Source organism: Neopsephotus bourkii, unplaced genomic scaffold (genome assembly GCF_033783945.1).
Source record: "Neopsephotus bourkii isolate Nb327-2 ecotype Australia unplaced genomic scaffold, CSIRO-AGI_Nbou_v1 NB_1663, whole genome shotgun sequence".
NCBI classification, from domain to species: Eukaryota; Metazoa; Chordata; class Aves; order Psittaciformes; family Psittacidae; genus Neopsephotus; species Neopsephotus bourkii.
Window position 1 is genome coordinate 6843713 of NW_026902137.1, and position 24762 is coordinate 6868474.

Below are 24762 nucleotides of genomic sequence, written 5' to 3' on the forward strand. Positions count from 1 at the left end.
TGCAAAACTACTTAATTATTCTTTAACCGACTGGGCTGCTGATTGCTGGCGGTGCTCATTATTGCGCTGACCGTGATGACTTCACCTGCTCTTCACTTCCGCCCATCTGCGCCCATCACCTCCACTGAGGCTGTGCCTCCTCCTGCGCAGTGTCTGGAGGGCACCCAGCACTGTCCAAGTGGACCCTGGGCAGTTAGGGGGGATCAGCCCTTGTTCTGATGCCGAGTGTCCCAGGACTATGGCTGGGTGACCTAAGCCCACTGCTCAGTGTCCCGGGGACATCAGTGGTACCCGAGTCTGTGGGTCATTGCCCCATGTGCCAGGGCCATTGTGGCGTGTTTCTGGGTCATTGCCCGGTATCCCGGTCTGTGGCCGGGTGTCCCTGCCCCGTGTCCCGGGGTTATCACTGGTACCCGGGTCTGTGGCCGGGTGTCCCTGCGCGGTGCCACCCCTGGTGCCCAGCTCCGGTGCCGGGTGCCCGGCCCCACCAGCGGCGCTCAGGGCCAGCCCCGGGGGCGGTCCGGGGTGGTCTCAACCTCGGCCCCTGGGGCTGCCGCAGCGGCGGGAGTTTGCAGCCGGTCCCCGCGGCGCCCGGCCCGGCCCCGCCCCGCCCCTCGCCTCCCGTCCGCCCCGCCCCGCCCCGCCGCGGCTCATTCATGCGGCGGCGCTGGGCGCGGGTGGCGGCTCCGAGTGGCCCCGGCGCGGCGCCTCCCGCCGGGCCTCGGCGCATGTGAGCGGCGGCAGCGGCGGCAGCAGGAGGGCGGCGGCGGCGCCGCATCGGCCATGCGGTGGCCCCGCGGCCCCCGCGGCGCCTGGCGGCTGCTGCCCCGGCGCTCGCTGCTGGCCGCGCTCTTCCTCTTCTCGCTCTCCTCCTCCTTCCTTTACTTCGTCTATGTGGCGCCGGGCATCGGTAAGCGGTGGGCCGCGGCCCGGGGCGGGGGGGACGGCGTCTCTCGCGGGAAACGCTGAGTAATCCGCATCCCCGGCGGACGCTGCCCGGAGAGGGGCGGCCCGGGCCCGGCGCCCCCGGTGGCGGCTCCGCGGCGTCCCTGGGCTGCGCGTCCTCGCCTCCCGCCGGCGCTGGAGAGAGCCGGGGGGTGATTTCTCACCCACCCTTCCCCAAAGGGGTGCCCCTCGGGGGAGGGGGGTCCGTGCGGCGGTGCCGGTTCCCGGTGCGTGGAGGGGCCGCGGGAGGTGCCGGCCGCGGGGCCCGAGCGGTGCCGTTGGCAGCGCCGAGCCGGGGGCAGCGATCCCGCTGCTGCTGGAGAGTTTGTTTTGAAGAAGGGGAGCGGTGCCCAAGCGCCTGTGGTCTGAGCTCGGTCTCCGGTGGGAATCCTGCGCTTCTGGTCAAGGGGGGAGATGAGGAGCGTGTGTTCCAGGAGAGCGTGCTTGTCCCTGTGTCCTGTCCCTTAGCGGGCTGCACAGGGGACTGGAGTGGCCGCGTAACCAAATGGCTAGCACCTAGTGCCGGTGCCAGCGGGGCTCCGCGCCCGTCTCCCCCGAGATGGGCTCGGAAAGCAGCTGTTGTCTCCATGCAGGGTATCTCGCTCCTGCAAGGAGCCAAGCTGGTGGTCTGGCCTTCAACCAAACTTTGGCAACAATCTATTTCTGTAGAAACAACCCTCTCAAAAGAAATCTTGTGAATGGGAGTTTCTCCTTGAAATGTCATTGGTGTTGCCTGTGCCATTCCTTGCTTGGGCACCTCAAGGAGACCGTTGTGTGCTTTCCAAGATGACTTCCACGGGGTTCTATTTGCAGATGGTGTCCTATGGTTGCTGCTGGGCTTTAGGAGCCTTGGCTAGGGCTAAGTAGGGGTTGGCTAGCGTGGAGAACCCTGCTCATGTCCTGGGCTTGGCATCCTGTGCCTTCCCATGGTGGCCCAGAGCTCTGCTGTCCCAATGGGCATGCCACCGAGCTCCTGGCTTTGTCCTGCTGAGCTGCTCTGTGGCATCCATTGGAGGACAGTTTCACACTGGTGCTAATGGTGCTCTGTACACAGCCTGGCTCGTCCTGTTCTCATGCTGTTGGGGGGATGACAGTTGTTTAAATCAAATGCATTCTGCAGCCCATTGTAAGGGATGTCTTCTCCAAGAGCTGCTGTGGATCGGTGTCCTAGGTTCAGCTGCAGCAGTCTTTTTTCTCCTTAAGTCATGACAATGGGCTTTCCCCAGGCCCAGAGGGAATAGAGGTACAGTTCAAGAAGGGAACTTCAAAGGATGGTTTTGTTCCTTTTTTAGAGTTGTCAAATTAATTTTGTGCTGCCTCTGCATTGTCTCCAGTCCTGGAGGTGCTGGAGATGCTGTAGGGTATGGAGTACTGTTTAAAACCAGCTCTGTGCCCAGAGGTCTTTCCCTTCATGGATCTTGGATAACACTGTCACATCCCCCCTAATGTTCTTGCTGTCTGCAATGCTAAAGAGGAGGCAGAGAGGTGAAGGTGGTCTCTGTCCCCACCCGCCCGTGGATGCCAGCGATGTTCTGAGTCATCTCCCCATCAAGTGACAAATCTGCTTCCTTTTTTTTCCTCTTTTCTTTCCTTTTCCCTTCTTTCAGCCAAAACTGTTCCGTCATGAAAACCCAGCCCAGTGCTCACGGGGCGGCTGGGCTTGGCCTCCTGGCACTTGGAGGGAGTTTGTTTTTCAGTCCAGAGTGGTGAGGAGGAGCTTGGAAGAAAAGTGAATGAGATAGGACATGAGCAGAACTGGAGGTTTTAATGAACCAACCGCGTGGTGTGTGATGGAGAGATGCCATCAGCAGGATGTTCTGGGGCCTTTGGCCTGCCCACTGTTCCTTTGGTGTGGTGGGGTAGGGCTGGGCTGGTTTTCTCCAGCTAAAGAGGCTGGAGAAGCCTCTCCTCTACAACCACCCCTTGAAGGATGTTTTGGGGAAGCAGCTGAAGAAGGACAGGCAGCTCATCAGATAAACCATGGGCAGAGGAGTGGGAAAATCCAGATAAATGGGACCTGAAACTCCAAGTGAGCTTGAACCAGATGGAGCCTGGGCTTGGAAAGGGTTTTGATCTGCTCAGTGCCACAGGCTGCTGGAAGGGTCTGCCACGGCCAGCATCCCTCATGGGGCCAGCGGCTGGTGGCCCCAGGGCTGGATCCAGGATACCCTGCCTGGGCTGGGAACATCCCAGTGTCCCTGTGGCAGGATGTGCTATACCGTAGCAGAGGGCAGAGCTGGGCCTGTCCCTGGGCCCCTGGTTTGAGGGGGAAAATTCATCGGCATCACTGAGGCTTGTTGTGTTTGTGCAGTTGTGCACCAGTGCCAGGAGAAAACTGGGACAGTTGCACTTCTGGGTGCTGTCTCAGCGCATTGATGTGGAGCTGGCATGCTTGCCGGATCCCTTGCTGGCTGGAAAAGCTGTAAAACTGCTCCCAGTGTCCTCTGGAGATGGGGAAGGGGAGCCCAGCCCAGGCTGTGGGTTGCCTACCCTAACACTGGCCTGTTGCCTGGCTCGCCATTGTGTTTGGCTCCTTGCAGCCCACGTAATGCCAGCGGTCTGCTTGAGATGGAAATGCAGGAAGGAATTCATGTTTACTGTCAGCAAATAGCCATGCTAGATACCCTCAGGGAGCCCAAGGTTTTTGGGGCTTATGTTTGCATTGTGCTGGGTTTGTGATGCCTCGTGAGCTCCTCATCTCTGTCCTTCACCAGGCTTTCTTCCTATGGAACTGAAATTTTCCTGTGGCCTCAAGTTTGTGCAGAGCAATCCAATGTAAACAGGCAGCGCTGCCTCCTTCCCAGCCTCACATCCAACACCCGTGTGTCCTCCCCGTGTGCCACCCTAACAATTTACATCCCTGGCCTCCCGCAGCCAACCCTGAAAGTAAATTACCAGGGACCTGGCTGATGGCACAAATACAGCAGGCTCTGCTGTCATTCGATGCTGTTCCCCGCCGCTCGCTTGCTTTTGTCCCTGCCGTGGCTGGGGTGATTATGTGGGTCTGTCTCATCGTGGCCATTGTGCACTGGATGAGGCGGCCGATTGTTCTGCTGCGCGGTGAGCTGGGGCTGGGTCATGATGGGGCTGGTGGAGAGGCAGCCGCTGGAGGATCCAGGAGATGCTCCTGTATCTGCATAGGTCCCTGCTGCCTGACAGGGGAGCCCTGTGAGGCAGCAGGTACGAGGTGATGCTTGGACCGTTCAGGAGGTTACCTTGCTGCCTTGCTCAGGGGCCTTGTAAACAGCAGGAGCAGGGTAAGGTGCTGCGTGGCAGACTCTGTTTTAGTTACAAGAAATGTCACTGGCCTTGTCTTTGGAATAAGCAGAGCTTGGCATTGGGTGAACTATTCTATCCCGCTCTGGAGTCCCATGGGCACCTTGGTGTGTGTTCTTTGCAGGGCATGTTCCTGGCACTGGGGCTCTTGCCCTTGTGGGACAGCTGCCCTGTGTGCCTCTTGCTTATCCAGAAGGGATGTTCAGGAGTGGACTGGCCGGAGTTATTCTCTCTGTGCCTGGACCCAGGGTTGGAGCAAGGATGGTGTGGGTACAAAGAGCATGCTGACATGGAGGTGAAACACCTTGAGAAGCTGCTCCGATTTAGTCCTGACCTCTGCTCCTGAATTCATCCAGAGTGCTGTGGGTCCTTCCAGGAGCTGTGTTGCATTCCCTGCCTGTCCCCGTGTTTCCATGTCATGGTGGCTCATACGGCTTTCCTAAAAACATCTGGTTTTATACTCTTTTAACAGGTTTTAGGAAATGAGGGGAATTCCTTTCTGCAGCTGAGAACAGTAATGCTTTCACAAGCTGCTTGCACTGCAAACAAGTTGCTGTTTCATCTTGATAACTCTTGTTGCCACAGTTGGAATTTCTCAGACCTTGGACTTGGTTCTCGCTGCGAGGAGGGAGGTCAGGGGCCTTCCCTGGTGCTCATGTGGCTGCACCAGGCTTTTCCCTTATTATCTCTCCAGATGTTGGGGCTTTTTTATTGTATTTTGTGCCTTTACACTTGGGTTTGCACAGGAGTCTTACATGGTTGGCTCTGATGCAGGGAGGTAACGCAGAGAGTTCAAATTATTCGGTGAAAGATTGACCTGTGTGAGAGCTGTAATCCTCTCTGGCTTTATTTCCCCAAAACTTCCCAGGAATTGCTCCAGACCAGTCATACAGGGCATGAGGTAGGAGCATTAGCCCTGAATCGTATTTATGGCACAAGGCCTTGATTTTGATGGGCAGGAGGGCTTTGAAACGCTATTCCTTCTCACGTAGACAGGAGGGCAGTACTGCAGAGACCAGCAGCATCCTTTGTACAGCTTGTTTGTCACTTTGGTCCCTTGCAAGAGTATTAGATGGCCAAACGTGGCTGGTCCAATTCAGTTATTTAGTGCATCAGCCTGGCAGGTCTTAGCACAGAGGAGTTCCAGGGTGAAAATGGGAAAAGATTTTGCTCCTATGGGCTTGCCCCAGGCGGGGGGACCATGGTGCTGGGGTAAGTGGTTGGTGAGGTTGTGGTTCCTCCTTGGTGGTGAGGAGTGGAGGAAGAGCAGCGGTTGTGGTCCTGAGAAGGGGGATGGCACTGTGGGACATGGAGCTGGGGCTGGCGAGTCTGGAGTGAGGAGGTTGTGTGAGGCAGTGGGTAGCTGTTGCTTTTGGCTTCTATGCCCTTCTAGTGGGGATGTCAGCAGGGGCCTGCTCAGACTTGGTGGCTGGTAGAGAGAAAAGCAGAAGTGGGATGGCAACGCAGAGTCATGAGCAAGGGAGCAGGGGATGATGGACATGGCGGGGAGCTGGTGCCCAGCTCATCTGAGCAGCACACTGGTGAGCTGTGGTGGCCTCTCCTCGCCTGGGCAGGGGGTGCAGGTGCCCTTTTGGGGTTGCTGGCTGCTTGCTGGGTGGCTGGGCACTGCCTGAGCACAGGCAGAAGGGGAAGGTGCAGCTTGGAATAATAAAACGAGGCTTGCAGCCAGGCTTTCTTCTCCCAGGTCTTCCCTCTGCACTGTAAGGGAGTGTGGTCTCCTCCTATGGAACGCTATCAGTGCTGCCCTCCTTCTCCCTCCCTTTCCCAAAAGGTCTGCCAAGCAGCATTTCACAACGTCAGGAAGGAACAGTCCTGTTCCTCAGTGTGTCCTATTGAGGTATTTGCAGTCATCGGATCTGACAGCGACTGGGGGTAGTAAGAAATCCTTAAGTGTGCCTTGATACAATAACTTGAGCTCAGGATCTTCTGTAATAACATGCAGAAGGAGAGTGGTGATGGCTGTGGGAAATAGCTCCTTTGACAGCAACACCTTCTTCTAGCCCTGAGTCTCCCAAAAGGCCTCACATGCAGGCAGGACAGCAATGCTCCCAATGCATCCAAGGCATTGGTGATGCAGAGTGTTGGTTGGAGACCACCTTTTGGTCAAGGCTAACAAACTGAAAGGTTTCTTTGAGGGCAGGTGAATTACTAGGTTTTCTTTGCCTGTAAGCACCCGTGTTGTCTGTCAGGCACATCTGGTTTGGTTTATTTTGCTGATGGGTGTTGCAACTGCAGGGAGCATGTGAAGAGTTCATGTTTCATCCATCCATCTCTGGAAGGCCTGTCTTACGGAAGCTGATCAGCGGTCACAGTCTTCCATGTACTGGTTCATTCCTGCAAATGAAGTGCTTCAAAACTTCAGTGAGCTGCAATGAACCAAACCTTAAATCAAAACCATTAGTGCTGTGAGCCCAGAGTCTCAGGACACCTCATCTTCATGGTCATGGGAGCCCTTCATGGTCAGTGTTATCAGGCACTCGGTCACTTCAGGTGGCAGCTGGCTGTGGAGGAGATGAGGGCTCTGACACTGCTGCTTTGTTTGCTGAGCTGATCGACTGCCTCTTTTCCAGGTGGACTCATTAATTGCATTAACTCAGACAGCATCTGCTCTGCAGGGCACAATGAGCACCCCAGGGACCACTGCAGGGAATGGAGATGAGCAATGTGGGGAGCTGTATGTTTGCGCTTCTGCCTATTTGAATGCTCTTTCTGGACTTTGATATCCAAGCAGTGCATGGAGTCTTGAAATACTTAATTTTATTGCATCTTTTGGGGAACCTGATAAGGGTGGCATTGGTGACCTTCAACCAGTGGTGCTGGGTCAGGCTCTGCAGGACCCTCTGCTCTCCCTCTGACAGCACCAAAGGGTGAATAGTCTGGAAGAGAAACTGATATACCGCTTTACAGAGAGAGAAAGTCTTCCCCTGAACAGCTTTATTTTTAAAACATCATCATTACAATAAAATGTGTGTTTACTTTGACAAAACCTTCACTGGGTTATTTTAGTAAAGTTTATTTTCATAGGCTTTTCCTTCTCCTTTGCATTTGGACTGTTCTGACTGTGGTTTGGACTGACAGCATTTTAAATACCGGTGTGTTGGGATGGTTAATGTGTGATGGAAGGTTTTTACATGCAGTGGGTATTAGGCCTGTTTGGAGATGGAGCAGGAAGTGTATAGTGAGGCTGTGCTGTGGAAATGCAAGAAAAAACCCAAATCAGATTTTTTTCAGAGATATTTTATATGTTGTTTCGGAAGAACATGAAATTGAGGGCATTAAAAACACAAGGGCTTTTAGCATCACCCTGAGCTGCTCTGATTTTGAAAGGAAAGGTAGACTGGAAAGCTGAGGGGTGAAGTCAGTGCCTGGCAGTAAAACCATCCTTGGCCATCCTCATCTGCTGCTTGGAAGGGTCCCAGGGGTGATGGAGGGACAGCATGTCCCAGTGGATGCAGCTATAGCATGGAGTGTGACTGGCAGAGCTGTGGTGCTTTCTTTCCATTACAAAAGGAGTTTTCTGGGGCTTGCTGGTGGCTCAAACCTAAGGTGGAGGAGCCCAAAGTGAGGGAATGGGCTATCATGCTTGGGAGAACCCTTGAGCTCTGGAGTGGCTGTGGGTGTTCTGCATAGAGCACAAGCTTTAGTGCACCTTATTGACACTTAGCTTTCCCAACACATGTAAATATTACTTCAGGAGTGCAGGAGACTTGGTTTGAGCGTCTCGTTCCTGGCTGCATAGGGGAGGTGAGGAGCGTTAGTGCTTGTTTGGACTGGGCTGTAGTTGAGAGCAAGTGACCGTATTGTGTGTGGCTCCCTAAAGATTATTTTTTATAGTGTTTTGGTTTCGAGGTACAAAACCAAAGAACTCCTTTTGCAAACGTGTGGTTGTGTGTGGTGGCCCTGGACTGGTGTGAACCCCTCCAAAGCCCTTGCTCTGTGTGCAAGTCTTGTCCTGGAGCCCCTCAGAAGATGCTGTAGTGATGTTGGCCAGCACCCCTTGCAGCAGAGAGGACCCCAGCCAGCGTGCCTGTCCCTGTCTCCTTGGCTTTTGCAATAGGGAAGAGGCTGCTTCCAGGGGATGTGGGTTGAAATAATACCATGGTTTATTCTCTGGGTTGTGCCTCAGTTTCCCTGCTCAGTGGGAGTTTGCTGTGTTAGAAAGCCGCTGTTTTCCTGCCCTGATAAGCAGGCACATTTCTGTGTGTGAAAACAGTGCCTCCAAAGCTGTTCTCTCTCTGTGCCTCTCTAATCTGAAAGGTAAAGGGTAGGAAATATTTCTGTATGGAGGATGCCACTGCACACAGGATGGAAGAAAGCAAATACAGGCAAAAAAACCCCATTGCACAGCTGCGGGTTGGACTGTGGTGTAAGGAGTCTTCAGCCAGTGTGTGTTTGCTTATCTAGGGAATTCGATGGCAAAATAATTGATCGGTTGTACTTGAATGCTATCACCATGCAGGCGATCAAAGGAGCCACTTGAATCCTGGCACAGTGTTAGCCACCTCCTTTGCTTTGGAGAGGCTGGGGACCAATCTGGGCTGAAACTTTAAGTATGCTGATCTGCTGCCAGGAGGCTCCTGTGCAGGGATCAGAGGGTTACCCTGTAATGAGGAGGATATACTGGCGGAGGTCAGTGCCATGCCTGCGATAGGGGAACACGTACTCCTAATGTATGGTGTCTCCCCTCAGCATCAGGCTGTGTCTGGAAGTCAGGATTTTGGATGGAAAGCAGTGATGATACAAAGCGCACAGCATGAAAGAGGGAAGCAAACAGTGCAGCGCACCGGGTAGACAAGTGCTAATCGGTGTTTCTTTCCCTTGCCTACCTGGCAGGAAGAGGAAAGCATTTCATTCCCCTTCCTGCCTCCCGTGCCCTCTGCGTCAGCACGCTGGCAGGAGGCTGCAGGAGCCTGGTGTGACTGGGGCTCCCATTAAAACACCAGTGGGGGGGCTGCGTGCAGTGGGAGGCAAAAGGGGGAAGCTCCTGGGAGTCAGCAAGCGATGCCCAGACCGCAGGTAGATAAACCTGCTAAAATGGCTGTATTCCACAGCAGGACAGCCTGGGGCTGTTGGAGCTTGAAACTAGAGCAGGCCATGCCCAAGGCATGCGGTGTTTTCTGCAGCAACCTGCTCCAAGGGAGTACATAGTGGGTATTAAGTTGCTATCAGCAACCATGGGGCTTGCTTGCAGATGAGGACCCCATGGAGGGCGGCCTGTGGCCACAGCGGCTCTGGCAGGAGTGTGAAATGCTTCCACACATGCAGCTCGCTCTCATTCTGCAGTCATTTTTTTCCCCCTCAGTGTTTTTCCAACTCATGTCTTGCTGCCAGAGCCCATATTAATAATGCATGACTTTTTTTTTATGGTGCTTCCTTCCCGGCATCCCTTTCAGCTGCTGAGTCAGAGAAGATTGTTATAGCAGCAACCTCTGAAGCAGTGAAATGCCCCTGCAATGCTCAACTGCTGTCATTTATCATCCTGGCTCCTCTGCGGGCAGCCCTTTTCCTTGCCCGGCTCTGGGTGAGGATACCAGTGCCAAAAGGCTGATTTTGTGCTATGCCAGCTGGTGACTGGTGAGATCTGCTCTGCTGAGCCTTCCTGGCTAGTATTCGATTAAAGCAGATACTGCTTCTGTTCACTGCTTTTTCCTTTGGTTTTGAAATCCTGTGAAGCTGGGTTTTTCTCCCCCTGATCTGCCTAAGATTGTGCTTTGGAATTGTGCCCAAGACCTTATTTTTTTCCTTCTTCCTTCTTACTAATTCTTAAATCATTATTTTTCCCTCCTCCCTTGCACTCCCCCTGAGATTTGTGCCTGGGCTTTTTAAGGTAATTGAGATGACAGAAGCCACATAACGTGTTAACATGGTTAAATTAACTTAAAATCCTTCCAGTGGCTGTTGAAACGTGCCTGGCTGCTGCAGGAAGCCTTGGAGCCGCTAATGGAGCAGGGATTTGCAGAGCTCCTGCCTCTTAGTCGAGCTCAGCCCCCGGGGGAGGTCACCTCCCTGCAGAGCTGATCCCTGCATGCTGGGTCTGAAACCCAGGGGGAAATAGGGAGCAATAGCGCTTTTCAGGGATTTTGTCTTATAATGACTCAAATAATAAATACAGTGTAACCTCGGGAGCAAAGATCTCCTGTCCCACATCCTAGTGTATTTTTCTGTTTAGGCAGGAGCGGCTGTAGGGGGAATTGCTGGTGAGGAGCAGCCTCAGGCTGGGAAACAGCATAGACTCATAGAATAGTTTGGGTTGGAAAGGACCTTAAGGTCATCCAGTTCCAACCCCCTGCCATGGGCAGGGACACCTTCCATTAAACTTTGTCACCCAAGGCTCTATCCAGACTGGCCTTGAACACTGCCAGGGATGGAGCATTCACAACTTCCCTGGGCAACCCATTCCAGTGCCTCACCACACTCACAGTAAAGAACTTCTTCCTTATATCCAGTCTAAACTTCCCCTGTTTCAGTTTGGACCTGTTACCCGTTGTCCTGTCACTACAGTCCCTAATGAACAGTCCCTCTCCTCATAGTGTTCCCCTGCTTGCTGTTCTGCCTCTCTGCGCTTTGGAAGACTCGCCTGTACACTTACGGAGTGATCCCAGAGACAAGCAGGATGGGAGCAGGGCTTGCCTGGGGAAGACTTCCCAAGCTGCCTGGTTCCCCCATATCCCGCTGTTGGGGATGGCACGTGTGCACCCACACTGGTGTCTGTGCTGGTAAGTGCAGAGAAGTGGGAAGAGAGGCAGCCTGGGATCTGGAGGGAAGTGATGCTGCTGCTTGTCACAGCTGGTGAGTGCTGACCAGAGCAGGCAGACGGTGATGCTGCCCTTGGGAGATGGGATATTTGTGATGTTGACCCTGGCTGCACACCTGCATCTCGCCCGGAGCCAGGCTCTTGTCCATGCAGCAGCTGGAATAGTTGTCCTTGTTGTGATGTGCTTCCCACTCGGCACCAGTCCTTTTTGTTAAGGCTCTACAAATGCTGTGCTGATTCATTCCTCCCAAGGAAAGGGAAGCACAACTGATACGGTGTGAAACTCCCCCAGAGCTGCAGCGCATCCTCCTCCCGTGCTGCAGCCTGGCTCCCTCACTCAGTGATTTCTCTTGCTGTGGATTTTATTTAGGGCTTTGGTTGCTGTTGGGTGCCCACTGCACTGGCTGAAGGTGAGCCCAGAGACACCTTCCCTGTGCCCTTCAACAGGGAAGGGACTTTCTTTCCATGGGCGGCTTTTGCCTGTTGCAAGGGGAAGCTTTGCAGGAGGATCCCATGAGCTCCTGTACCTTGAATCCATATGGGCAAGCCCTGTGCCTCCTTGCTGCAGTCACCAGTGCTTCTGCCTGCCTGGGCTGTGCCCCCATGGGCACCTGCAGGCTGCAGGCAGCCCCGCTTGCCTGGCAGTGAAACGCAATGCCACCCACAGCTAGTGAGACGAGCGACTTGCTTCTCGGCTAACAAGATTTAGGTGGATTATGCTATGTATTTAATCAAGGGCTAAGCTCATTGCCTTATTTGAAATGGATCAAAGCCCTTGAAAATGCTGGTCTGGAGACTAGCTACTGAGTGGCAATATTATTCAGTTGCGTTTGCATGGTGTGAGAGTTGCTTTTGAAGAAGCTGGGGAGTTCAGCAGGCAGGTTGCAGACTGCAGCAGTGACCAAATGCAGAACCAGATGGCAAAAGTGAAGTGATGGGGAGGTAGGAGCATGCAAATGTTAGTCATCCAGCATCCTGGATCTAGGGGGAAAAGGCTTCATTTTCTCGCTTTCAGTTTGAAACCATGTGTCCAGCTATATAGAGCTCCATTTTGGTAGGTAAGGGAGATGCTCTGGCATCAGGCTTCCACATCCTAGATAAGCAGCTGTGGTTTTAGTGTGAGCTTGTGTGGCTCTGCAGCAGGGACCCCACACCCCTGCAGCGGCCATCAGCAGCACTGGAGCTCACAAAAGCCTCATGTCCCCTTGTCCTGGTCCCTGCAGCAGCATTGCCCTGGAGCCCCGCAGGGCTTTGGATGTGGCAGCAGAGCTGCTCATGCTGGTTGCAGAGGAGTGAAGCAGATGATGTCTCTTCTAGCCCAGAGGCGCTTGCTCCTTGCCTTGGCCTTTGCTGTGCTGGAGGCATGCTGTGTGGTGGGAGCCCACGTTTCACAGCAAGAGCAGCTCTCCCCATTCTGGGGCTCCTGCTCGGCACAGGCTGGTGCTGCCCTGCCTGCAGCTTGTCCCCATGTGGGTTGAGGGGGTGCGTGCCCCCTCCTGCACCCCAGCACTGCGAGCAGTGCGCATGGACGTGGCAGTAGATCTGCTGCACAAGGTCTGTTTCTGCCTGCGGGCAGGGGGAAGTGTTGCTGTAAGCAGATAGTGAGGCAAGTGGAAAGTGACTTTCCAGCTACGAGCTGTTGTGATGGCTAGGGTCTGCCTGGGGCGGTGGGGCAAGGGCGTCCGAGGTGCATGGCTATCTCCTTGCATGGTTAGGGGCTCTTTGTGGAGAGGAGGGTTTGTGGGTGCCCAGTCCCTGTGTCCGCACTCAGTGTGGTAGGAGCATGTCGTGTCCCGCTTCACCGGCCATCAGCTGAGCAAGCTGTTGGAACACACTGGCTATTCACATCAGCTTTCCTCTTTCTTGAAAACAGAACTTTGTTCCAGTAGCCCCTTTTCATCTCGCTGCCATTCAGCATAGGAGGGCAGCGCAGCTTGCTGCTGCTCTTCTGCTCCATGGACGTGACTGCAGAACTGAAAACACCCCAACCAAATGGCTCGTGTGGAGGAGTCGGGACTGGGGGGCAGGTGTGGGGAACTTCTGCTTTGAGGTGAACCAAGATGTGCAGTTCTCACACAGCAGCAGGTGCCGGTGCTCCCCACTGCATCGCTGCTGCTTCCCCATTCACAGACCTGGCTGCCTCATCTCTCCTGGACATGGCCTGAGCCCTTGTACGGGGCTCCAGAGCTTCTCGTGTGACAGCCACATGCAAAGTGTTCCCATGTTTAATTTATTGCCAGTCAAACCGGGAAATGAGGCTTTGCCTCAGTTCTCCTCCAGCCCAAGCCCATTATACATCCTCCTGCCCTAACCTGCATTTGTAATTACAGGCAAGGATTGGTCAAGCATCCTTTTGTGTTTCCGAGGTCTCAGCAGACTTGCTGGCTTGCAGTCATCCCATCAGTGCCTGCTTTCTGGTGTCTTGGGTTGTATTAAATGGTCTTAAAGTTTCTAGGCTGCAGCAGTGGGGGATGTCTGCTGGTACCTTACTCTGTTACACTGCTCCAGGACTGCTTGCTTCGTGCATCGGGCTGGGAAAGGCTGTAGGGCAAGAGCAGATGGAGGGAGCATTGCTTGGGGGGAAGGGGGGTACCCAGCTTTGGGGTGCTCTAGGTTAGCCCTGCTTCCACCTAATTAGAACAGAAATAAAGCCAGTCAACATAGTCATTGTCCTGTTTGCTGCTGTGCTGCAGAAAGCTGATGGCAAAGCAGGGCTCGCAGTGGGTGCTGACACCAGTCCTTCTCGCCCTTTGCATCCAGGGCACTGCATCCATGTGGGTCAGGAATGCCCCAGATTGCAGGATGCTGCTGAAGAGCAACATGGCACTTGCAGGGCTGTGTTTGCAAAGCAGTGCCAGGGACTCAGCTGCGTGGAGGATGGGGGAGCAGAGGACGTTGGTGTTCAGCCGTAATGCCCCTGAGAAGCAAACACAACCTGGCCAAATTGGATAACTTGAGTGGATAAATTAATCTGCAGTGAAGGGCTGGTGCTGTGGCAGGGAGGAGGAGGAGGAGGGAGGGCTGGTGCCATGCTCGGTGGGCTGGGGGGGCTGTGGGACACCAGCTCCGATCGGCACCTTCCCCATGGCCCCTTGGGGTTGCTGCAGTCTGGAGGAGTCCTGCCCAGCTCCTTGCAGGCTTCCCAAGCCTGGGGGTGTCTGTAATAGCTGACCCTGGCCGTTTGGAGCAAGGGGGATGTTGGGAGAGGAGGAGGTTAAGCCCCTGGTGAAGCTGCCTTTGCTTCCAGTTGTCCTGCACAGGGCTCTTCCATTGCCAGGCACACTTGAGGATTTCTTAACTGCCCCCATTGGCTCACTGTCTGATCCGATGACTGCAAATACCTCAATAGGACACACTGAGGAACAGGACTGTTCCTTCCTGACGTTGTGATATGCTGCTTGGCAGACCTTTTGGGAAGGGGAGGGAGAAGGAGGGCAGCACTGATAGTGTTCCATAGGAGGAGACCACACTCCCTTACACTGCAGAGGGAAGACCTGGGAGATGAAAGCCTGGCTGCAAGCCTCGTTTTGTTATTCCAGGCTGCACCTTCACCTTCTGCCTGTGCTCAGGCAGTGCTCAGCAACCCCAAAAGGGCACCTGCACCCTCTGCCCAGCCAAGCCAAGGCACCTTGGCCCCGAGAGCCCTGGGGAGCTGCTCAGGTCTGTCTTCACAAGATGCATGGGGCCATACGTGGTGTTTCGGTGTGGTGTTTTAGGATGCAAAGGAACCGTGCCACTTCCAAGACCTCAGAGCAGCCTCGATGCACTTGCAAGTTTTAACTTCCCGTGGTGAGGCTGGGATCAGAGGCTGAGGAGACATAAATGGGAACTGGATACAGAGGGGACAGAAATGGGAGGTGGGCACCTATGGGCTCCAAGTACAGTCACAGGGAGTTGCTTGGGTGAGGGCAGGGAAGCCCATGCTGGGTTTACCACAGCTTCAGGTGGGCACGGGGGCTTTCCCCTCTGCATCCGGGGATGAGCCCAGGGCAGGAGGTGCCACGGGCACTGGCCCTGCACTGGTGCAGGAGATGCTGATGTTTGCTTTCAGAGGTTGTGTTTCTGACCCATCCCACCCTCCCTGTTTGCATGCTCAGCGTACCTTGGGGCCTCACATCTCGCCCTGCCTGGGATCTGGTCATGCAGCATGGTGCCAGCAACGCTCCCTCCCAGCTTTCCCAGAGCCCAGCCTTGTGCTGTGGTGGCAAAGCACTGAGCTGCTCCTCAGCTCTTGCTCTGCCTTGCTTGTGCCCACCCGGGTCCTGTTTGCCAGGGCTGGAGCATCCTCCAGGTGCTGTGTGCTGGTTCCCTATGGATGGGCTCCTGGGGCTGCTGTGTCAAAACCTATGTGGGGACAAGCGGGACATGCAGGGATGGGGACAGCTTCTCAACCCAGGGAGCACTGGCCTCTCATTCCCAGCATGTTTATCTTTCCCAAGGTAGCCGAATGTCTGACTCCTGTTTGCAGAGCTGGATTCCTGGCTGCAGGCAGGCTGGAATTGATTAGTTCATTGGGGTTTTTGCCCTGCCCTGTTGCTCATATCAATGAGCAAGCAGTCAGGTCCCTTGGTAAACAGCTCTTCAAGAAACTTCTGTGTGTGAGGAGCTTTAAGGTGTGAGGGAGTGGGATGGAGGGAGGGAGGAGGTTGTTTGCTGTTCCCCAGGGTGCCCTCATGTTTGCTTGTCCTTCTCCAGGACTGCCAGGCGGTGATACGGAAGAACTTTGGCTTGGAATTGCAATTGCAGAGGCACCATGGTGATGAGGGCTGGCGACTTGGGGCAGGAGAAGGCAGTGATGGCTGAACCCCATGCTGCTGGGAGGCTGTGTGCAGGCATGCTGGGTGCCCAGCACCCTATGCCCACAGCCTGCTGCAGACAACGGCATCACTGAACTTCCATCATGTTCTTCCCCAGGTTGTACAAACACAACCTGGTGGGGTGGCAGTGTGGGGGCCACAAGCCTCCTGCCCCTCGGTTTACATTCCCATCACCCTGTGGTGGATCGTGAACGCTGCTTACAGCCTGGGGCTGCGTGACCCTCTTATTCCTTGCTGAGCTCACTCAGTAGCCTTGTTTCTGCTTATCTAGGATTAATGTGTAACTTAATGGCAGTGCATTAGGCACAGTTCTGTGAGTGTGGTGCTTGTAGTAGAGGGCGGTGCAATGCATGTTCGTGATGCCTGGGCGCTTTATTTCCCCCTTCCTGTGATAAGGGTCAGGGTTTTCTTATGCCTGGCACCAGGGCAGCAGCACTGTTGGTAAATGTCTGCTGTGGTTGGGCAGGAGGGATGAGTCGACAGAGGGAGGGGAGAGGATGGTGATCCCAGAGGGAAGCCACAGGGCATGGTGCTTCCCTGCTCTGCTCCCCACAGAGAGGGGTCTGTGTGTGCTGCATCCCAGGGTCTGCTTCCAATGTGCACAACAGAGAGGAGGTTTCTCCCATTTTCCCCTATTCAAGGCATCCCAAACAGGCTCTCGTGCCATTGCTTTTCTGCTGGCACACAGGAAGGTGTCACGCAGGAGTGATGTGATGCATTGTCTCTTAGGCGCTAAGTACGTTTGTAGATAGAGGGATTAATTATTTCCAGTGCAGTCATTCCCTACTCTGATAATGGAATTGGTTAATTTAGTTACAGCAGCTGTACTACTGGTTCACTTGTCAGGCAGAAGAAAGCCATATAAAAATGTTAGCTATTCCAAGGCTGCGTAGCCCACAGCAAAGCTCATGACTGTCTTAGGACATCAGAGATCTTACGAAATCCCGTAGCTAATGGTCTGTGTGTTGGAACTTCAAAGTTGCATCCTCTCTCTGATAGCTTTTTTTCCCCTATAAAAACACAGCAGCTGTACTGACTGTTTGCAGTGCAGTCTCTAATTACTGCAGACAAGAACAACTCTGTAATCTTACTGTGGAGGCCAAGCTGCTGTGGATCTTAATGGCACTGTGTGGCAAAAGTACCCTTGGCAGGGAGCTCTGAGCTGCTGTCCTTTAAGATCTTGGGCAACAATAACCCCATGTGATTGAAGGATTTCAGCTCGGAGGATGCGTTAGGAGTTGAAAGGGCTGATGGGCTCTCCAGCAGATGAGCCAGGCTGATGTGTAGCAGGGATTGTGGCAGTGCTCCTTCCCTGGCTGCTGAAACGGCTGGTTTCCCAAGGCCTGGCAATGTATGGAAGAGAAACCACGGCAGGGGCAGTCTTGGGGTATTGCTACGGAGGGATCTCGCCATAGATGCAGTCTCCACAGTGGAAATCATGCTTGCTGCAAAGCAGCCTTTATACATCCAGGGCAGAAGTGGTTGCATGATGCTGGGGATGGACTCTTCATTAGGGACTGTAGTGACAGGACAAGGGGTAACGGGTTCAAACTTAAACAGGGGAAGTTTAGATTGGATATAAGGAGGAAATTCTTTCCTGTGAGGGTGGTGAGGCACCTCCCCAGGGAGGTTGTGAATGCTCCATCCCTGGCAGTGTTCAAGGCCAGGTTGGACGAGGCCTTGGGTGATATGGTTTAGAGCGAGGTGTCCCTGCCCGTGGCAGGGGGGTTGGAACTTGATGATTTTAAGGTCCTTTCCAACCCTAACTATTCTATGATTCTGTGATTCTATTTTCACTAGCACATACTGACAGCAGTACTGCAGTCTGTTAGCTCCAGCGAGGAGTTGAAACACCCAGTGTTGTGTTAGACGAGAGCCTGTGGCTTCTGGTGTTAGATGTTGCCCTGCTGATAAGCATTTACATAGGTTTTAGCAGGGTAAATGCCTTAGTACAGACTGAGGGTTGCACACTGCAACCTGCCTTGCCCCTCCATGGGGTGGTTTGTCCCCACTGGTGTTCCCTGCTGAGGTTGGAGACGTGAAGCAGCCAGCAGCTTGGCACACACAAGCCTACCACGGGGGTGAAAATCTCTGCCTTGGGTTTCGCCATTCCAATGGCAAGAAGCGGGTCCCCTGGGATGCGTGCATCGTGGGCAAACCAGGCAGGGATGGGACTTTCCCTATGGTATTTTCATTTATTCTTTGGAGCGAAAGAAGATGTAAATAGGAGCTGGACCGTGCTTTAGCCATAAATGGCAGTGGAAGACGTGCCGTGGGTCTTGCTGGAGTGAGCAAGGAACAAATGCTGTTACCACAAGTCCTGTGCCTGCACGGAAGCATGACAACTGAGAGGACGTGTGGTTTCGTGCATTTTAGCTGGGATGGTCCAGCCTGGTGTGAAGGCAAGCCACTGACCAGAAACAGCATCTCAGACCCTGCTTTGAAAGAGCTCAGTTGCAGCCAACAGGAGGCTGTACATGTGATAACCCATTTTGTTCAGCCACGCTGAACTTGTAAAACATGCTTGAAAAATCAGGTCTTTGTCTCTGTTTTTTTAGGGGAATATCCTAAACAGCAGTCCCATTATCTTTTCCTCCTCAAAGTGAAGGTCTTTAAGCTTTAGGCAGTGCAGTTGGTGCTGTGTGAACTGAGTCAGTAAATCCCTGACTGTTTACTTGGTTTTATCTTGACAATTTTATACTCTCCAGTGGCTATAGTTGATCTCCTAGTTTGGAGCACTAACAAATTGGTGATTTCAAAATCTGTTTAAGTGGTGTGTGATGTGTATAGAATTTAAAATCCATCCAACCTGCCTTTTATTATCTGCTGTGGTCTGGCTGTATTCTAGATTGCTTCAAGTGGCGAAGGACAGCCCTGATGAAAGCTCCCTATTGAATGCATTTCCCTAACAGTTCCACCCCACATCCCCTTTTCCTGCACATCCTCATGCTTGCTTGATGAGTAGGATGCCCAGGCTGGTGGTGGGGGCTGCCTGCAGTGGAAGATTTCCTTTCCCATGACCCAGGAGGCAAGGAGTTGTCCCAAGCAGCCCACGTCCTTCCCTGCCCTCCTGCATCAGGGGCATCGCTGGGGAGTGTTTGCTTGTTCTTCCTCTCCCTTTGCTTGGTGTTCACTTAATTCTTATTGATTTATATTTTAACCAAAGCTCTCCATTTCCTCATCCTGATCCCACATGAGCATCGGGCTCAGGCATCAGGATTCCTGCTGCTGCGAGACTGTGTCCAGGACGCAGGAATTTCCACCGCTTTGTCTCCTAATGAACCTAGGGAACAAACGCAGGACTGTAAATGTTTGCTGTCGGTATCCAGCAGCAGCCTGGCAGTGCTGCCAGCCCGAGAGGTTAGCAACCATTTCACTGCGCCTGCTGAAGAGCCTTTTATTGTGCATTTAACTGTGCAGTGCCCACAAGTGCCCAGTGAGTGCTGTGCTTTTATGCTTGGTGTGTGGAGAAATCTGCTGGCAGCTGATGCTCTTTTTCTCCTTTGGAAGCGTTTGTACTGACCCTGGCAAAGGGAGGCGAGATGGGAAAGGCAGGCTGTAGATGGGGAGAGCTGCCCATCACTGCAGAGGAGGAGGGGAGGAAAATAAATAGGAGATGCAGTCATGTGCAATCGCATCTCCTGAACTGCAATTAATGTAGGAGAGTCCGAATCCCTCTAGGAAGGGTAATATTTAACTTGGGCAAACGCTTGTTATGCTCTATGCTCCAGCCTGCATATGTCACTACGCCCTTCCTTCCAAAGAGGAATTGCAGCAGAGCCCAGGAGTCGAGCTACTCTTGGGCTTTGCAAAGCCCTGTGTGATCCTAAGCCATCCTTGATATTCCTGCTTTGGTGCATGGGTAAACCGTGTCCTCCTGGTTTCCCCACTGCAGCATCACCTGCATGGAGAGGGTACCACTTGTGTCAGTGCTGGGCTGCTTGCTGACCCATTGGGTATGACTGGCTGGGGGCACAGGGTTCCTTCCGTGAGTGCTTTGGTGCTGCAAACACTCCATGAACTCCCTTGGCCGTCTGAGTTTTCCCATGTGTACAGAGCACATCGTGTTCCTCTTGATAGGTATCTTAAAATTGTTCCTCAAAGTGAGTTGCACAAATGCCTCAGCTCAACCAGCTGTGGGATTGCAACTGAAAGTTGCTGTCTTCAGTGTGCCTGAATTTTTAATGTTCGCTATTAGATTAATGTGAATTTGCTTCCCCCTTTGGGGTCATTTTTCCCTAAGATGGTTCAGATACAAATTCCCTGTATTCAAGCTTTGGTTGAGCATCACTGCAGTCTCCCATCTTCCACATTTTCTTCATGCACGTGCAGGCTGTGAACGTGCCAGTTTTGGGGACGGATGATTTGTCATTACCAGCTCAGTGCTGCTGCACTGTTAATTCTTAGATCACTTAACGTACCCAATTATTCCCTCCTGTGCTATTTGGAGGTGAAGCTCTAAGTAACATTGGTGGCATTAATATGAAATACCCTAAAACTAATAGGAACCTGTTATTTAATTGTTCAGGCACTCTCTGTCTGGGGTGTGCGATGCCACTTGAAGGCTACTAGCAACAGAGGTCTCGTAGTGTATTACCTATGGGATGATGCTAAATTTCCTGGTTAGTTTTTTTGCAAGTTAAGACTCTCCTAACAGTCTGTCTGTTCCTTGGAGGTTTAGTTTGGTTAAACCTCTTTGTACTGCTAGTGTAGCTGAATTGATGCTGGGGATCTGCTGGGAGAGCTTAACAAAAGGCTTAACTAGGCATGGCTTTGCTGGTTTTGCTTTCTCTGGGCCCCACCAGAGGTGTTTGCATGGGGTGCTGGGGGTGACCTGAGCACCCATCCCTGCTATCTCCGGGGCATTCACCCATCAGGGTCTCTGTCACATTTCCCACGTGCAGGCATCCTGCAGGCTCTGCTGGGTGCTTCGTATCTGCTCCGAGCATCTGGCAGAGCGGTTTGTACAGCAGCCGTTTCCCTGGTTGTGTGTTGATTTATGACTCTGTTGGTTGAGATGTGTGCTCCCGGGGCTGGGTGGGGGCTGGTGGGGCTGCCTATGCTGGGATGGGGTCCAGATGCTCCGGAACACCAGTGCTGGCAGAAGGCTGCACATTGCAATGGGCCCACAGTGAGTTCACAGAGGGCCCCTGATGGACTAACAAACTGGGGAAAAGCTGCTGAATGGGACAGAAAACCCTAAATCTCAAAGTAGAGGAAGACCTGCTTCTTCCTCAGGAAAGCCTGTCTGCTGTGCTGGGCGCTGATACCGCTGCAGGCATGCAGGCCTGCTGTGAACCTCCTGCCCCTCTTCCTGACTCTGGCGGCTGTCTCTGCTGGTTCGGGGCCTCGGGTACCACATCATCCCCTGTGCCGGAGGATGATGGAGGAAGGTCCTTTCCGCAGGCAAAAGAAGTGTGTTGGGGACAGGAGCGAGACGTGTCAGGTCTGTCCCCTTCCTGTGTTGGTAGCTGGCATGGATCACACTCAGACCTCTTCTGAATCAACTCCCAAGCTGCAAATTACCCTGCTGCCTCTTCTAGTACATATCATCATGGTGAAATTAATTTTCCATGGGAGAGTCAGCTGTTTCTTGATTAGAAGTGCTCCAAAAATACCAACAGAGAAATGATTACAGGAAGACTTCAGCACTCATTTATGTAATTGGACTTTACCTCCCTGGTTGAAGTTGTTGCATCCATTCCCAGCTTGGATAAGCACTTGGCCTCCCTAGTACTTGTGAGCAGGGAGGTTGGGGTGAGGCGTCCTGCAGGATGCACTGGCCCTGGGGTTCAACCACGTGCCTCTGCTCCAGCTGTAGGTGCAATGTCATGGTTTCCATGTGTTTAAATCCCAGCAGTGTTGTCTTATCCTCTAATGAACTAACAAGAATAAGCTTAATGCAGTCATTTGAGTAAATTGATTCTTCAATTCTGCTTGTTTTCTATGTTTGTTGTGAGGGTCAGTGCTGGAAGTCAGTAGGAAAAGGGGCATCTTCCCTCACTGATGTGGTCCCCACCCCTGTCTCCCCTAACAGCAGCTAAAATCCCTCTCCTGTCCTTGCCCTGCTGGTCAGCCAGGCTGTCATCACCACGTGTATGTGTCTGAAGTGCTGCGTGCTCGAATGGAATAAAGGCAGAAGGCCAGTGTAATTTCCGAGATCATCCTGTGTGATTAGATTAGCAGTATCTTGCAGCACGGAGAATTGCTTTCTGGCTGAACCCTGGCTCAGGCTGAGCACATCGCCAGTGCGTGTGTGCCTGTTTCTTCCCTGACAGAGGCCGTGGTGGGGATTCTCAGCATCTCCTTCCTGTGCTGGTGGTGGCTCTGGCACTATGGCTATGGGGAACGCTGCCTTTTGGGTACAGGTGCCTTAGGCTCTGTAAGGTCAGCCTTAATAAATGTTAAACATGGCAGATTTGCTCATCAAAAGCAAAGTAAACGGAGGAGTGAGGTTTGAATTCAGCACAGTGATTCCCAGATGTTGGTCCAGACCCAGCTTTGCACATGGTGGCCCCATGGAGCTATATCAAGCACTGTGTGGGTATGGGGAGTGAAATGTTGTGTTCTAGGTCCGATTTTCTGACCCAAATGAATTGTGTGTGCTGGATAAGCATGGGCTTTGTGAGGCTTATCTCACGGTGGCAGGCGGTTCTGGGGGGCAGAAGGGGCTCGGGTCGGTGTGGTCATGTGGGGTTCTTGATGCTGTGTGTGTGGTGTGTTGATGGCACATCTCATCCATGGCCAGGTATCTCCTTCATCGTCTGAGTAAAGGGGTTAATATGTGAGAAGGCAACTGCTGCCTTGAACAAAGCTGGTGTTGTTTGTGCTGGCGCTCCCCTGGGATGGTGGCTGCTGTGACAGTCTGTTCAGGATTCCCACTGCCGCTCCGTACGAGTCCGACCCAGCAAGCCGTGTCATGTGGCTGTGGCGAGGCCCTGCTCCGTCTGCCCGCCGAGGAGCAGGAACAAACGGTGCTTTCATTGTGCCCGAGAAACCTCCCTCTTCCTTAAATTAGGCAGGGATTGGATGCTGATTTGTGTCTCCTGTCCTTTCATGCTTCACCAAACCTGGTTCTGCTTTACCCAGCGAGTAGAAGGCATAATGAAATAGAGAGCTAAATTATTTGTACAGCATCAGTGAATTATGCCTCCATGCAAGCTGGAAAGTGCGAGCTTGCTGCTCCCTCTTTCCTTATCTATAGCCTGGTCCTGATAAACATCTTGTCTTGAGTGTCTTCAGCCACCCTTTGCTCTGTCCAAAGAGGAGCTCTTGATTAGTCTTTTGGAGTTTGGAAAGGGAGCTGGGCAGCTCACTGCTTGCTGATGGCTGAGGTGAGGCTGTGTGGTGCTGCTTTCCCTTATGAATTCACGCACTGCTGTGCTTGCTTGGCTTTGGAGGATGCTGTTCTACTGCTGGATGTGTTGGTTTGTGCTGCTTCAGGGTGGATGCTGCCATTTGTGCAAGATGCTATAGACATGTCCTTAAGAGCCATATGCCCAAACCATCAACCCATAATATGTTGCCTTTGCAACCGAGGCAGAGCTGTGACCTGGGCTGATGATCTGGAGAAGAAGCTGCCCAACTTATGCGCCTTGTTGTGGTCATCTCCAAGACCTGCCCTCTGCCTGGCCTGTATGGTCAGGTCAGGCTGGAGCTGCCCTGTGCATCCTGCTATAGACCCTAAGGCCATGCCAGCCCAGTTGCATTGCTCACTTACACTAACCCTAAATAGTCCATTTCCGCAAACCTTTCTTTTCCCCACAGGAGCTCCCACTTCCGTAAGTTCTGGTTGTCAGCTGCCTAAACTGGGGCTGTGTCAGGGAGGGATGCTGGGGCTGGTGATGGTGTGGTTTCATGCCGAGCTCCAAGCAGGAGTTGAGTCCAAGTGCAAGCTTATGCAGGCTTTAGGGCTGGGTGTAAGGCTTTGCGTGTGGAATTCCAGCTACACTCATTTCTGGCCTGTAGTGCCACATCAAATGCCAGCTTCTCCTTGAGCCTTCTGCCCTGGGGATCTGCTAAAGCAAATTCCCAGCCTTTCCGAGCAGGAGCAGCCCTTTCTGCCTCTCGCTGTCATTGCAACTCCAGGATCTTGCCAGGAAACTGCAGCAGAGCACACATTCATCTTGTTGCTGTCGCTAACCAGCCCAGCGGTTGCAGAACTGGCCCCAGAAGCGGTGGGTGAACAAAGAGGGTTTGGATGCAGCTTTGTCAGAGGCAGCTCTGCTTGTTGCCAGTGTAACCACCCGCTTAACGTGCTATCACTGGCTCTGCCACAAAGGGTACATGTATAGGAAGGGCTGCAAATGGCGTTTAACATCTCATTGCAAGCCATTTAGTTGCCAAGCAGTACATGCAGCCGACCCCCTTCTTGCTGAAAATGTGGTGATTCCCCATGGGTATCTGGGCACAGGACCGGGGCACGGTGTGCGAGCTCTGGGCACGGCGTGGGGCTGCATCGCCTCTTCAAATATTTGCTTAGCTGTGTGGAAACAAAACACGGTTGGGATTGGGAAATGCGTGTGGGCAGCCCTTCTGGAGCCCGGCTCGAGCTGTGGGTGTAGAAGGGGAAAGCAGGGCAAGGACACCAGGACATCAGTGTGTGTACTGGTGGGTGGTGTTTGGCGCGACCCTTGCTCTCCAGTGGTGGTGCCACCTCCCATCCTGTGGAGTCTATGCTCCCAGTGACTCTGGCAATGACTGCACCCTCCTGGCACTGGCAGGCACTGGTTCCGGGCTATTGCATCTTGTGATACGCCTGCTGTAGAAATGACCTGTTACGGATGTTTCCTGGTGACATTTCATCAGTTGCTGCCCTCCTCTGTGATGGGTCCCTGTTGTTTCCTTGGCCTGCTGCCCTCTTCATCCCTCCTGGGGTGTCTTTTGACCTGTTTTTGTAATTACTAGTGCAGAATTTGCCTTCTAGATCTCCCCTCCTCCCTATTTTCA

The 24762-nt window shown here is 53.3% G+C and overlaps 1 protein-coding gene across 1 annotated transcript in view; it reads left to right on the top strand.

The window, feature by feature from the left end:
• Window positions 1-736: 736 nt before the first annotated feature.
• B4GALT5 (beta-1,4-galactosyltransferase 5) overlaps window positions 737-24762 on the top strand; it is a 38900-nt gene continuing 14874 nt past the window's right edge. Inside the window, exon 1 of the mRNA XM_061375617.1 lies at window positions 737-910. Coding sequence (XP_061231601.1) covers window positions 784-910 — 127 coding nt within the window. The 5' untranslated portion in view covers window positions 737-783. The remainder of the gene's footprint in view (window positions 911-24762) is intronic.